A 15,220-nucleotide genomic window follows, 5' to 3' on the forward strand; every position below is an offset into this window, starting at 1 on the left:
TTTGACGAAAAATTTAGTCAACTCGGGAAGACATCTTCTTAAGCACTCTTTTGGGTAACTAAGTGCACGAGATCATCCAAGGCCGCACACGCGATGCCATGTAATCGTATTATTCTTTACGACTATGAACGGGTATTATGTGGGGCTCAATCACATGCGTCTCTGTTGTTTGCCAATTCCATGTCAAATGATACTATGCGTCAATCATATCCGTCGAATCAAAATTTTGATGGCAAATCGATCGAGGATAGACACACGAGATCATCTTACGCGCGCCTTACGTAGTGCACATTTTTTTCCACGTAATCGCGTGATCTTTATGCCTAACCTGTATTGTGTAGGCCCATCAATAGTCATGTTAACCATAGTTAATTATATTGCCTTTTGTAACTAGTTAGTTTTGGCATATTGATCCCTATACTTTAAAAAATTATATTAACATATTTATAGTTATGAAAGTGAAACATTTAACATCATTTCTCTTTGTATCATCGGCTCGATGAAAAATACTATCAGTGCAAAAATAATGCTAAAAAGAGAGATAAAAAATATAATTTTATTATTCTCGTTGTTCAAAAGATATTAATTTCGCATATGAATAACTTATGTGACAACTTTACTATCCTTTCTCTGGTTTTGTCCTTTCCTCCGGCTTCGCTATCCTCCCAGAAGGTCTACCCAACGATGATGTCGATGGTGATCATCATCTTCTATACCGACCTTATGTGAAGTTGAAAGTATTGGGTAGGATAACGAAGCAAGAAAAATGAGATAATGTAGAAGATGAGGATCACTAGTAACACCGTCGTTGGGTAGGTCTTCCATGAGGATAATCAATTAGAGATTAAAGGATAGCCCATGCGTTAATCATATTCGTCCAATCAAATATCGAAAGTTCTACCGTATAATTGAACTTAGATTTGTGAACTTAGGATTAATGCGTTTGCAAGAAGATTAGTTCTTCGATATAGTGATAATGCTTTGCGAGTTAACTTACTACATACTAAAATACTCGCACATATAATATCATTCCGTTGATTCGAATTTAGCATCATATTGATTTCTAGAATATTAATATAAATTCGAGTTGTAAGTAATAAACATAATCATAAATCTGTTTATTTATTTTTTTTTGCCGGTCGAAATAATAAGGGGAGTCGATAGGGGTATAATTGTAATTCGACAAGACTCCGAACACACGTGCGCGGCTACCCCGCGGCACGTGTACGGCCGCCCGATACGGACGACGCCCGGCTCCTAAATGTTAACGTGTCTGTATCCCCAAAGTCGGAGAAGGACGAAGTGACCTCGGGAAGTCCTCCGAATCCTCTCCGCCCTCCTCGCCAAATCCGGATTCGGGCTCCAACCCCTAGTTTTGCGATTAGACCTTTTGGTTCGTCGGAATCTAGAGTGGAGGAGGCTGACAGCGTGGAGAGGTTGCCGGGATCTGCGATCTAGGGCTTTCGGGCGGCCTTTCCCTTTGCTGGATTGTTTGATGGTTCAGTTGAGGAGTTACGAGAAGCTGCGGCCGGATTCGGGGCTGCCGATTACGAAGCCGACGCCGGCGCCTGCGGCGGCCGGGGTGAAGTTGGAGATTGAGGACCAGTTGGAGGACGAACATGGGCCGCTCGACAAGAGGCCCAAGATGGAAACTTCTCCGCCCCAGCCGGTGGATCTATCTTGTTCTTTTTCTTTTCTTGTTTCAAGCGAAAGCCTCATTCTTTGGCATTCTCTGGCTTTGATTGCAGATGATTCTCGAGTAATTCCAAAAAATAGTTTGATCTGATTTATATATGTCTTCTAGGTTGGTTAATGTCGGGATACATGGTGGATGTGATTTAAGAAAGATGTGTCTACAGTTCAAACAGTTAGAAAAAAAGTCATCTTTTTTTTCTTTTTGTTTTGCATTTTTGGAATCTTGAAGTACCAGATAACTATTGAAACTTTGGCAGTTCTGTGAGAGGCTTCCATCTTTTACATCTTTTATACTGCATTTCTGTTGAATTATTGGTGGTTGGCTGAAAAGTTTCGTCATTTTGTCTTCCCTGGAACAAACGGTTAAGTGTTGAACTTGTGAGGCCGATGCTCCTTTTTCATGATAAAAGAATAATGTCGAGCTTTGAGAATCAAGCTTTTTTATGGAGAATGTTTGTTTTGCGTTCTCCCTTATTCTTCTTAATATGCTGAATGTGATTTCAGCCACGCGAGTCACAAGTGAGCTTGGATGTTCTGTCCTGGGAAATTTGTTATGCTTTCTTATTTCCAAAATCTGTTTGTCAAGACACATGTATTATCTAGTTTTGGAAAATTATTTACTAAGTTGGTGTCTTATTGCAGTGGGGAATTGGTGGAAGTATGCCTCCAACAGAGCTCATTCAAAACAATCTGCTAAATGAGCCTAGCCCATTGGGTCTTCACCTGCGGAAGAGTCCATCACTGCTGGACTTAATTCAGATGAGGTTGTCCCAAGCAAGTGCGAGTGTGAAGTCATCTGTCATGAGGAATGAGAGCTTAGAGGATGTGAAAAATGAAGATTTTAAGTCTACTGGTGCTTTAGCCAACATTGAGAAGATGAAAGCATCAAACTTTCCAGCTTCCCTTTTAAGGATTGGAACGTGGGAGGTAATTCATTTGTTTCCTTTGGAATCTTGTTATTTTCTTTGCTCTTAACTTAGTGAACGAAAATTAAAGAAATACTGCACTAATTTATTTATTTATTTTTTGAATCTTTTTATTTTCTTTGTTCGTAACTTAGTGAATGAAAGATAAAGAATAATGCACTTAGCATCATATGATTACTTTGGAGTTTGGTAAGTTTTTTTTTCCCACTTCCTTAGCCGAATCCAGTCACACAGATATTACTTTTGTTTTCTGTGGATGGTAGTTATTATAAATCTGAAATCTAACCGTGCATGATTGCAGCAATTTTCTGGTGATGGTTTCTTGAGTTCTGTGCAATTAGTTCAGAACTGTAGAATCTGAAGGAGCACCTCTTTCCTTCTTTTCGACATCTAACATGCTAGAGGATTTAGCTGTGTCTTGCCTGTGTTGGGAAGCCACAGGCATGGCTTTCCAATCTATGAAGGAGAGTTGTTGTCCATTTCCATGCAATTATAAGCATGACTACTATATATTATATTGCTGGCTTAATTTGCAGCATACAGCATGTTGTATTTTTGTTTGCTATTTTTTAGAGGATGGGCAATTTGTTGACTCTGTGGTTTTCGGGTTGGTGGAATTAGAAATGATTAATCTATTTCCTTTTACTATAGTATGCATCAAGGTATGAAGGAGATTTAGTAGCCAAGTGCTACTTTGCAAAGAGGAAGCTTGTCTGGGAGATTCTTGAAGGTGGTCTTAAGAGCAAGATTGAGGTCCAGTGGTCAGATATCACAGCCCTTAAGGCAACTTGTCCAGAGCATGGTCCAGGGACTTTGGATTTAGTGGTAACATTATTTTGGTGTCAGTAAATTAGTGTTAGTAAATTTCATTGATTTTCTAAGATTTTATATCTTTTGTGCAGTTGGCTAGGCAGCCTCTTTTCTTTAGGGAGACTAATCCACAGCCTAGAAAGCATACCCTGTGGCAGGCTACTTCAGATTTCACTGATGGGCAAGCAAGCAAACACAGGTAAATGAGATATTCTTTGTGCTGGTTAATTGATTGTGATCAGGACTTTACTGTTGCTACAGTAACTGAGAACACAATTTAATTTCACGGTTTAATTTGTTCCCTTTCTTGAATGTTCCTGCGTTTAGAAATCAATTTCGAAGTTTAATGATGCCTTTTTCTGTCTGCTTATGGATTTGGTCAAATTGGTCACAAGTGGGATTTTACTTTCCCTATCGTGATTATATATCAATCTTATGCCTCGTGGTGTACATGCCAATTAATCAGTAAATTGGAAGCGAGCTTGCAATTTGAGGTTCTTTGGGAATTTTGCTTCTTTTTTTTTATTGGTCTACACTAGTAGCAAGTTCTGATATACTTGTATTCAGGAGGCATTTTCTGCAATGTCCGCAAGGTTTATTAAACAAGCATTTTGAGAAGCTTATCCAATGTGATCCACGATTATATGCACTAAGTCAAGAACTTGATATCATTTTGAAAAGCCCATTTTTTGAACCAAAGATCTCTATGTTTGAGGACCCAGATGAATATAAGTGCCACCCATTTGATAAGCTGAAGGATGAATATGGATCTGCAATTCAAAATTTTCAAGATTCTGCATTGGCTTGTGCTGGCACATCAATTTCTGCCAAGAGTGAAATCAGAGAATCTACTGGTGCATTATCTGATATTTCTATCGGCAAAATCCACTCACCAAGCTCAGGTAGCTCCGCATCCCATTTCTATAATAGTTTATCTGTGTTATGATAATTTAAGAAAATAAATATGTTGCACTTTCTACTTTATTAAGTGCTTGCCGTTGTTACTTACCAATGAAAACTTAGTTGAAGCACATTGTTCCTTTAGTTACCAGTAGGCTTCTCCATTTTTACGAGGCACAATTTTTCTGCTTATCTTGTTTGGTTCTTTTGGATGATATCTAGCATTTGTTATTTGAACCCCAAAGAAAGAAAAATACACACTAAATTTTACTTGAAATAAGATAAATCTGAAGTCAGCATTCTGACCCATGTGTTCCAACATTAGTACCAACCTTTTCTTTGGCATAGTACAATATTTTGCATGTAGTGAGGACATCTAAATTGTCTCTTTATCATTCTTTGGATCTTTAGATGTTTCTCTATGTTAATTTATCAAATCTTCTGTGCTTCTAAATTTATTCCTATATAGTTCATATTACTAGCTTCTTATTTACTAGGAAATGATACTTGCTAGTACTCATTTGGATTTTGGAGTGTCTAAACCCCATCTCTGACTGCAATGCAATATATTGTTTGCAAATTTTCATTGTTTTATGATCTTCTACTTTGTGTTTCAGTGATGGATCATATTTCAGTGGAAACTGATGAGAGAAAGAACCATAACTGCTGGGATGAGTTAAAGTACGCTGGACTCAAGCCTTCGATGTCAATTAGTGACTTTGTAAGTCAAATAGAAAATTGCATTTCGGAGCAAATCAGTTCGGGGAATCCACAATTACCTGGTACTATACCCGACAAGAAAATGTTGGAAGAGTTGGCTCAATGCCTCTTCAGCGATTCCCAGATGCCCACCTCTGATGAAAAAACTGTCATGACGAAGGTAAACTCGTTTTGCTGTCTTCTTCAGAAGGATGCTGCCTCAGTCCAAAGCCATCAGATGAATGCTGGTGGCACTTCAGCTGATGATAGTGGCTCCCAGGATGGTGTGTCAGAGAAGCACACACATTCTCTTGAAGATGAGTTCGACAATACCTCAGGTCTCAAGACACTGGCAAACATCTCGAGGAAAGATTCGTTCGGGGAGCTGCTGATGCATCTCCCTCGTGTCGCCTCATTGCCTCAGTTCTTGTTCAATATCACAGAAGATGAAGAAGATAGCTGTCCATCAAACTGACTTTCTCCCAGATGAACATTTAGACTGTATCTTTCCCTCTTTTTCTGTATAGAAATGGTATAAATAAATATTAGGGTTTCAGAAGTTGATAACAGGATGAAGTTCCATCAATGTATATGTGCTTTCATGAAGTGTATGTATATGTGTATTTGGTCATGTTGCTGGATAAGCTGTGTTGGAAGCCCAAACTTTGGTGATGCTATTGGCCAAACCGGCTGAAGAATTGTACTCAGTCACCTTTGTAAGACTTCAATCGTACTTTTCAATGTAGGCCTCATTTTTCTTCATCTTCAAGAAATGCTCATTGCACAAAGTTCATAGTGCCATATGCTGCAAGGATGCCTCCTTGTTTCTGTGCCTCCGTGAATGCTATGGAAAATTTCTTGATTATTAGGCCGTGCTCGCAGAACTTAAAAATAGTTAATGAGGATGTTCATATAAAGTTGGCAGAGATTTGTACATAGAAAAATTCTTAAAGATAGGTATGGATTTTATAGTAGTTTGCACGGTTTTCTAAACATAATTGGCAAAAGTTCTCTTCACAATTTATATATGTTTTTTAAATAGCAAGCAATTTATGACTAAGGTCTTTTATATTTTAAAGGATGAGATTATCTTTCATCTTATTATGATTGTCTTTGCCTCATCGTGCTATGGGTTATCGTGGTCGCTCCAGCGTCTTTTAGGAATCACCCCCATAGTGATGTCGTTATATCGACCTTTACTTCGTTTTGTCATGACAAAAATCGTCGTTGTGATGGGTAATTGCCCCCGAGTCATTCCTCGATTCTTTCAACGAAGGTATGAATGACAAGGTAGAATCAATCACGACGAAGGAGGTCCCAATCATGTTACGAAACCTATAGCACACCTATTGCTTATTTTGTAACAGTAAATTAGTGAGCTTCATAATGAGATTCCGCAGCATGATAAAATATTTATTTCTATTTTTTTTTATTATAGTTCAGCTTGGCTGGCTGGCTGGATAGTTGATTCCCTACGTTGACTGCGCCACCACGTTTCGTTTTGTTTCATTGTGGACATGCTTTGTGTTAGAAGAATTTTATCAAAATAATAATAATTTATGAGCACTTACACTTGCTCATTGTTAGGAAATGCTTAATAATGAGTACAATTATATAAAGGGCCATATGACCATTTCACTTGCTCAGAGTTTATTTGCTAGATCAAGATGCATGATCCTGGTGTTTTAGTAAAGAATACTATTCACATTTCAAGCATGACAAAAAGAATTGAAGATTACAACCATCAAAACAAAAGAAGCCATATGCTCTACCATCATCTGCTAACCACTCAAAAAGAGAAAAAAAACAATGAAAACTTCTATCTTCCTTCAAAAAGAGAACTCCAAGAAAATTGTAAGACACATTTTCCGCATATCAACAGCAAATCACATTAAGCAGAGGAGCAAAAAGCTCAGGTAGCATAGTGTCTCAGTTTAGCAACAAAACTCTTCACTGATATATGATACATTCCATTTTAGACACAATAAATGTAGTTTTACACACCATTGATCCTATATCTTCTTGAGGGATTTATTGTGAAGCCAATCTCTTAAGGTGCTGGAACATCCGATGTTTGATCCACAGCCGATCGTATGGTAGATAAGCCTGAATTGAGTGGTCAAAGCTGCAAGCAGAAAACAAAAGGCACAGTTGATTAAGTAGGTAAAATAAAATGAGTGAAGCAGGAGAGTGTAAATGATACACACATCAACGCGCTAAGGTCTGCCAGGCCGTCGATGAAATTATAAAGATCAGAAATGTCATAAGTGATGTTTTGGATGGTTGGATTTATTTCCTTCAGTTTTCTTTCGTACAACCCACAGATCCCTGTGAATGAGAAATAAGGTGGGTGAAACACTTGAGACTTCAATCTTCATTAAGAACAAAAGCCAAGTCATTAGGAAACAACAAAAGGTGGAATGACTACCAACTAGGCCATCAGGAAGAAAGCATATAACCAAGGCATTAATTAGGGCATGCCACAAAACTTATCTTGAGACGTAGATGTTACTATCATCCTAAGAACTGTGTCCTCGCTATATAAAGAATTTCAACCAAATTAAAATACATCAGTATCTGAAAGAACCAAGGAAACATTTTCAATGACTTCCTTACAAATTGCATTGACTTAATATAACTACCATGTTGTTTTAAATTTTAACCAGCTTGCTGTGATAGTTAAATAGTTGTTTCCCCAATAGTAACTTGAAACTGTAGCCAATTGCAGTTCAAATAACAAAAAATATCCCAACTTCTATGGATGGGCGATAATAACCCTCACTCGAGTCCATATATCTGCAATGTGCTGCAACAAGGATTCAACACAATGATATCAACCATTTTTTAATTACATAAATTTGATACATTTTTTGAAATAAAATAAACCAAAACAAACTTAATAACTTGAAAAGACATTGTAAACTGTTCCTGACAATTTCTGATGGATAGTGCAAGAATTATCTGGCAGGATGAATTTACATAAATTATGTGCATATAAATTTCATGAATTCCTACGTAAATCAAGCATATTTCATGAATTGAACATGTGTTATAACCTTCATTACATGTCAATTTCCATTTTATAAATATATTAACCACTGAATCCAAGTGAAGGTGAAATCATTAATTTCCTATGAATAACAATGACATGAAAATTTAAGAACTCTCTGAAATAAACAGAATATCACAGATAAGAAATGTCCAGTGATGCAGCTTAAATGAACAATTTTGAAAATTTCAGCATCTTGAGACATAAGTGACTGTACCATCCATAGCCTGACTAATAGAACCATAATCCATGAAAGTTCTGGTTGCCCTGTTAGGAGATGACTGCATCAGAACAATGGTGTGTCTATTTGCCTGCATATTTGGCAACCACACCAACCATTATATATCCAAATATCTTCATTAGAGATTAAATTTAGTAAACTATGAAGCATAACAGACAACTGAAACATGAGTAGTAAGAATCCCTGTTCTGAGTTTCTGTCAAATCAATAGTTTACCGCTTTTTTACAGTTGATATATGGCTATCCTACTATCTCAATTTTGAACTCAGTTACTCAGCATACGTAAATTGGTACAATCAGGAGAGATCTCCAACTGAAAACATCCAGCCAAACAAGTTTTGGATGATTCAGGAAAGAAAAGAAAATTTAACTTAGCTCAGACATCTACATGCGGCTTCTGACATCACCATTGAGCTGGGCCAGTTTTTAATGATGAAGGGAAGAAGTTACATGCAGCTTGCAAGATAGGGCATTGAGCTGGCCCAGCATAATGCTTATCATTACAAATAGCATCACACATATTGGTAAGACATCGAAATAGAGTTCAAGACTTGAAACATGAATATCATGTTGATAAAATCTATTTATATGGACCAAGTAGCCCCTGAAAAAATTCATAGCTGCTATCTCTTCTCAGAGATCTAATGTATGAAACCCACAGAAGTACCACACAATATAATGTATCAATGCTTAGAATGTTCTTTTTAAGATATATGATGAAATGATTCCATATCTGAGCTTGTCTCGATGCAAAACCGCAAGGATGTCCAAGCAACAAATGCAGATCCACTGTGCAATGGCAAATTACAAAATTCTTTATGCAGTACTCTCCCAGTCAGTAGACGTTGGTATACATTCGCACCTGTTTTTGTGAAGCTGTCAATGTAGAAAATATTTCTTCCAAATATGCATCAAGAAGCTTCCTAGCTTATCCTAAGTCTATAAACACTACTTTATATCATAATTTGCTGACATATAGGAAATAGGAGACAATGAGAAGATACTTTTTCACAATTAGAAAGGAAGCTTTAGCAAAATAAGATAATGAGTGAATACTTGTTTGCCATTGTTGCTATGTAGAATAGCAATAATAGAAAACAACAGAAGCTTAAGCATGCAGCCAGGCAAATATCTAGTTGCAAAATTAAATTCAGAGTATCAACATGGCAAACATCCAAATGTACTTATAGTGGCAGGCTGCTATTACAATTGCAATTCTGATATGAAAACTCATACTGCAGCTTGGGTTAAGGCTAATCAAGTAGGACTAAGTAGAGTTCTAGGTTAAGTATATTTCGGCCACCAAATTGGATAAAGCTAAGTCTACAATTAGGTCAGATTGGTCTGCACCTCAACAAGAGCCGCAACAGACATAAGTTGAGAACATTCCCAAAGCCTGCCTCCGCCTTCATGTTCAAAGCCAATCCAGCCTGTTCAAGATCGAATTGCACCATAATTGGGACTGAGCTGATTGGTCTAGTCAGCAGTTTTCATCAGAATCTTTATGTCGCACTTTAGCTAATTATAGTCCTATTTGATTCATGTTCAAGTTCAACAAAGGCATAAATTTATTATAGGAAAGCAGTAAAACTTAACAGAATAAATCAATTTAGGTTGTCTGGTGGTGTACAAAAAGATTTCAAAGGGAAATTATGTGTGTATGAAAAAATGCTGATGGCATCAAACATATTTTACTTTCTAATACATTCAATGCATGTTGTATCGGCTTCTTCTTTACATTCTATATCTAATCTTGTCTGCTACTCACTTCTCCCCCTCTGTAAACTTTCCTAATTTACAAATTGTGAGTTCTTAACTTCAGGTTACACCATATATGTAGGTCCAGCTAATCAAAAGCGCACACAAAGGTATATACTGCCAGATAAATTTAACCAAAGTTGGTTGGCGATACATAAAGTTTAGACTTCTTTGGATACCAAACAAGAAAACAAACATAAAAAACAAACAAGTTTTGAAGAATACCAACAAGAAACCAAAACATATAATATGCATGTTACAATGAAACAAAGATGATAATATCCATGTGAATTTCTTTAGTCCAAAGGATTTAAAAGGAAAATAAACAAAAAGAATTTGTCGGTCTTATTTGTTGTTAAAGTGAAATGATACAACGACAAACAAACATCTGGACACAAATATCCTTTTTATAATTTCTTGTAAAAAATTTTACATGATGAAAACAAAATGTCGACTAAACTATCAGATCTAATCCTTTTCATACTTTTTAAACACAATTTTAATGAGAAAAACAAAGCACATTCTATTTCAAAAAAAAAAACATATAGCAAGTCTAACTGTTGAAAATTTCCTTTCACCCAATTAGAAGAGGTAGTGAGCTTTGAAGGTTCATCAACTAAAACCTATCAGCACTTTGATAGGGTCTAGCAGCAACCAGATGGAGGAAGTAGTGTCTTCCATAAAGAAGCTAATCTACGTAATCAATTCATTTTTATTGGCAGAAATTGGAGGGCAAATGTCAAAATCTCGTCTTTTTGGCCAATCAATAAAACTAAAGATTTATACATCAAAGTAATCCGTTTTAAAAATCACTTCACAGAATCCACGAGATCAAGCTGCTCATCATATTCCCAGACAATCTTGTTTCCTCTTTACCATCACTTCCTAAATCAGTGTCGATCGATCTTACTTTCATGCAATTCTTCTGGATCAACAAAAGAAAGAAGCTGGGGTTCAAAGATCCTCTTTTCCTCACACATCATATGGAAAAAAACGATCGAAGGTCCCCCGGAGACCTAATTTTGACTTCGAAACGACGCAGTTTAACGCAAAAAGAAGCTCGACATAGCGAAAAAAGGCGGTCACTCACCATTTTCCGTCGCAGACGCGCAGAGAGACACAGAGAGAGGATTTTTCGTAAAGGTGTGATTTTTTGGGCGAGGGCTATACTAGTCCGACTTGTGGTGACCTCGCGGGACACTTTTAGGGTTTAATTGGTACCCCTTCAGTTGTCCTTGTCTGAAAGGTTTGGGCTCGACATTGCAGCCGTTCAATTAGTGGGCCCCGTCCGTGTGATTGTGCTTTGATCGGTATACATCCTCTCCACTTGTCCATATCAAAACCGTCCATCACAGATGTGCCCAATCACCAACTTTGAATAGGAACCACCGTCTGATTGTGTGAACATATGATGCTGATGATGATGGAGAAGAACGACCATTCGCGTTGCAACCACGCTTTTGCGGGTCCATCGTCAGCCAACTGCTCCACAATCTAAATCTTCTGTTCTCTCTTTGATGTTGGATTCTCCTCAGTGGTTGCATGAATGATCCCCAAAAAGTTTGCATCTTGACGCTCTCAGAGCCTTTTGCCGAGCTTCACATCAATCTCTACCAATTTCTATCTTGTTTGTAACTAAAGCTGTTTTAATGTGTTTATGAAATGTAAAATATCACTTGCGTGTAGAGGAGATGATAGATAAATCAGCAAATCATAGATGCATGCTGATCTCTGGAAGGACTTCAGAAGTAGAACAGCAAGCTACCAATCCACAAACGCATGGAAGCCATCCAGCTTAACTGCGTGTGTGTCTCAGAGTGGATGATCCATGGTGCTAGAATCCTCACTCAAATGCAGATCTCCAGTATGTGAAGTCTCCATGACACTTGCTTTGGCATGGCTTTTGGATCTCTTGGTGGTGATGCTTAAAGGCTGTTCTACACACGCTGGACTGAACAATCTTGTCTCAGATTAAATCCTGTAGAGTGAAGTTCGAGTGTCTGCTTGCCTTTTGATCTTTTTCACTGATGTGGTTTTACTGAAAAGACTTTGGTAGGTGAGAGTAAAGTCTGCTTGATGTTCCAAGTGCCACCAAATGCATAAATTCTAGTCCAACTTAGGACTTTTGAGTCCAACATATTAATCACAGTGCTAAAGCTGAATTGGTAAAGATAATTCAAAGAGCTGTATTACACTTTTGCCAAAAAAAAAAACTTATAATGTATGAAGAACATTCATTGGATCACAAACTCTTTTGTCTTTCTCTATTCTCCTTAGGATCACACAATGAGACAGAGAAAAGATTGCTCATTGACCTACATTTTTCTTTGTAATCAATAACAAGTGATGAAGCACTTCTCAGCTGCTGCAAACTGAAAAAGAGTCAAAGAAAAGAAGAAAAGGGTGATAATGAGTGCATGTCTTCCTGTGACAATTACTTGCATGATTAGGATCAATATAGAATAGCAAAATGAGAAGCTTATGCAATGATGAACAGCAATAACTGAACTATATCAATCCATTATTAGGTTGCTCCCACTAGGAAGGTTCAGTCTCAGTTTCTGGCAGTCAATTTGTGCATCATATTAAGATGCTAGCTTTAGCTGTAAAAGGTTTGGTATATCTGTACAAGATCTTGGGACCAAAGGATTGGTGACAGAACCACACCTTCCACATTATCACAGAGGTATATCTTTGATTGCTGACTGATTTAGGAGATGATTGGTAGGTAATAGAAGGTCTTGTATTCAACTACTTGTTTCAATCATTTGGTTGACTGATCCAAGAAAAGAAAACCTCAGCGACTGTGATTAATGTGGGTCACCTAGTAATTTTCCTTGTCATTGTATATAACATGGCAAAAATTTTAATGTAAGTTGAGAATAGAAACATTCTGTGGACATCCTGTCCTAGAAGTTCTGAATTATAAGTTTTAGCAAACATTCCTTTCCCTGAGAACAAATATATGATAAATTGTAGGATGTGTGAGGCTTCTAAAAATCAGATATAAATTTATTTAAGATTTATTTAATTATTAGGAGTACAAATCCTGATGAACTCAGGCGTGAAACTCTATAAATATGAATATATCTGTTTCTTTTCATCATCTATCAAATATTATTTTAGTCTTTTGATAAATCCTAGAAGATCGATCACCTCGAAATGATCAAGAAGGTTTTATCGTTTAGTATCAAGCAGCTATCCTCGACGTTCTCGTTATAATTTCTCAAAATACTTTATCACAGCTAGTAATAAAATAAAAATTAAAAAAAAGGGCGGGAGAAGAAGAATTCGTAACCTTAATCCTCGGCGTCTCGCTGTAGTTCCTCATCCCATCTTCCGCGTAGTCGCCCTCAGCAGTAGCCTCAGCCCTCGGCCACTGGCCACCCCTAGGAAAAAGCCGACAGTCGCCCCATCCCGCTCGAGCGAGAAAGAGCCATCGTCGCTGCTCCTAATCCTCGGCGTCTTGCTGCAGTTACTCATCCCGTCTTCCGCGCAATCGCCCTCAGCCGCAGCCTCAGCCCTCGGCCACTCGCCACCCCTCGGCGCCACCTGCATCTCACCCACGCAACGATAGAAATAGGGCAAACCCCCCACCACCTCCTCACACCTTCTCTGTCGGAGCCGTCGATCGTCGTTGTTTCCTCCCTTCTTCACTACCGGCATCGATAGCAACCATCGCAGCCTTAGCCCTCAATCGCTCGCGATCCCTCGGCGTCGCCAGCGTCTCCTCCCGCAGTGCAACAGAAATAGAGCAACCTCTACACCGATCGCCATTGTTTCTCAACCACGCCGCCATCGCTGCTCTCAACCCTTGGCAACGCTGCCTCCCAGCCATGCCCTCGGCCTCGGGCCGACACCAGCCTCCCAACCTCGGCAACTACTCCTAGCTGCACTATCGCGCGATCATTACTGCGTCCCAGCTACGTCCTCAACGCTGCCTTGGGCCGACACCAGCCTCCCAGCCTCGGTAGCAATCGCGGTAGCTACTCCCAACCGCGCTGCCACGCGACCATCATCCTCTGTTTCAGTGTTTTCCTCCGAGACAATTTCGCAACGGCACTCCACGCATTCACCGCTACCAATAGGCCGACATCACCATAGCTACAAAAATAGGCAGGGTTGATGCCGTTGACTAACACCAGAAACAAGAAATTGATAATTGATAATCTACGATCCTATGCAACGAATACCGACAACTACATGAAAAACTAGAAGTTTTGGAAGCTAGAATTGAGAATAGATCATAGGAAACTCTTAATGATTTCAAAAGAAATCTATTGGATTAAAAAATATGACAGATCCGACTAGTCGGATCTCTAAGGCAATTTTTTTTTTTTCGTTTTTACATAACTCCAAAAGAATCTAAGGTGAAAATAACTTCAATCCAACTAGATGAAAATGTAATTCAATGATTTGATTGACATGAAACTTATCACGATGTCTCCTCATCCAAACAATTCAAGAGAGGATTTCTTGTTCATTTTGGACTATCTGAATACGAGAATATTGATGGACAGTTGATCAAAATTTATCAAACTTCTACGGTGTTAGAATATCATAGCAGATTTAAACGATTGTCAAATCGAACAAGAGATTGGTCCGAACGATAACTGGTACGAACATTTATCGAATGACTTAATCCAGATGTCCGGTGTGAAGTCAAATCTCGCCAGCCCCGCACTATGACAACCATAATCTCATTTGTATATTTACATGAGGAAAAAATCAACATGGAGAATCATCGAAACAGAAGTGACAACAAACAAATGATTAATAAGCCGCCAACTACATATATTCCCAACCGAAACCCTAACACTCGAAGACTAACCCGAGAAGAACTCAAGAAAAGATCAGCGAAAGGTTTGTGCTAGCACTGTAATGAAAAGTGTAGTATGAAGCACCAATGTAAACAAGGGCAATTTCTGATGATTGAACCAATTGGGGAGGAATTGAAAGCTGACAATGTGGACTTCGACTATGAAGGTATGGATTCTGATAAAGATGTTGGACCTATCATACATACAATGCATGTATTAATCGACTACTCTAACCCGCAAACTATGAAAGTTGGAGGAACTTTGAAATATCAACATGTTACAGTTTTGATTGATACTAGTAGCACTAATAATTTTATGGACA

General features: G+C 38.2%; 2 protein-coding genes across 4 annotated transcripts; one reads left to right on the plus strand and one right to left on the minus strand.

Annotated features, from left to right (window-relative positions):
• Positions 1-1,277: 1,277 nt before the first annotated feature.
• Positions 1,278-5,792, plus strand: LOC135609915 (uncharacterized). 2 transcript variants are annotated; one of them, XM_065103719.1, is made up of 6 exons: positions 1,278-1,759; positions 2,338-2,622; positions 3,273-3,446; positions 3,524-3,630; positions 3,999-4,333; positions 4,949-5,792. In XM_065103719.1, the coding sequence occupies exons 1-6, from the start codon at positions 1,496-1,498 to the stop codon at positions 5,503-5,505; spliced, it is 1,722 nt and encodes a 573-aa protein (XP_064959791.1). In that variant the 5' UTR covers positions 1,278-1,495; the 3' UTR covers positions 5,506-5,792. The 2 variants fall into 2 exon arrangements, with proteins under 2 accessions (XP_064959791.1, XP_064959792.1); XM_065103720.1 differs by having other exon boundaries at positions 1,280-1,669.
• Positions 5,793-6,894: 1,102 nt separating this feature from the next.
• Positions 6,895-11,242, minus strand: LOC103981293 (enhancer of rudimentary homolog). Of its 2 annotated transcripts, none has more exons than XM_018824479.2 (5): positions 11,169-11,242; positions 9,671-9,750; positions 8,297-8,390; positions 7,238-7,358; positions 6,895-7,155 (listed from the first exon to the last, which is right to left on the minus strand). In XM_018824479.2, exons 2-5 carry the CDS (start codon positions 9,692-9,694, stop codon positions 7,062-7,064), a joined length of 333 nt encoding a protein of 110 aa, XP_018680024.1. In that variant the 5' UTR covers positions 9,695-9,750; positions 11,169-11,242; the 3' UTR covers positions 6,895-7,061. The 2 variants fall into 2 exon arrangements, with proteins under 2 accessions (XP_018680024.1, XP_064959793.1); XM_065103721.1 differs by lacking the exon at positions 11,169-11,242 and adding an exon at positions 10,989-11,073.
• Positions 11,243-15,220: the final 3,978 nt, after the last annotated feature.

Source organism: Musa acuminata, chromosome BXJ2-4, assembly GCF_036884655.1.
Source record: "Musa acuminata AAA Group cultivar baxijiao chromosome BXJ2-4, Cavendish_Baxijiao_AAA, whole genome shotgun sequence".
NCBI lineage: Eukaryota > Viridiplantae > Streptophyta > Magnoliopsida > Zingiberales > Musaceae > Musa > Musa acuminata.

Excerpts from the sequence above, each read along its gene's own strand:
- LOC135609915 (XM_065103719.1), top strand. The coding sequence starts at position 1,496 with ATGGTTCAGTTGAGGAGTTACGAGAAGCTGCGGCCGGATTCGGGGCTG. Across the intron at positions 2,623-3,272 it reads TAAGGATTGGAACGTGGGAG|TATGCATCAAGGTATGAAGG; the intron begins GTAATTCATTTG and ends CTTTTACTATAG. Across the intron at positions 3,631-3,998 it reads GGGCAAGCAAGCAAACACAG|GAGGCATTTTCTGCAATGTC; the intron begins GTAAATGAGATA and ends ACTTGTATTCAG.
- LOC103981293 (XM_065103721.1), bottom strand. The coding sequence starts at position 11,061 with ATGATGTGTGAGGAAAAGAGGATCTTTGAACCCCAGCTTCTTTCTTTT. Across the intron at positions 8,391-9,670 it reads CTGTTGCGGCTCTTGTTGAG|GCAAATAGACACACCATTGT; the intron begins GTGCAGACCAAT and ends CCAAATATGCAG. Across the intron at positions 7,156-7,237 it reads GCAGACCTTAGCGCGTTGAT|CTTTGACCACTCAATTCAGG; the intron begins GTGTGTATCATT and ends TTCTGCTTGCAG.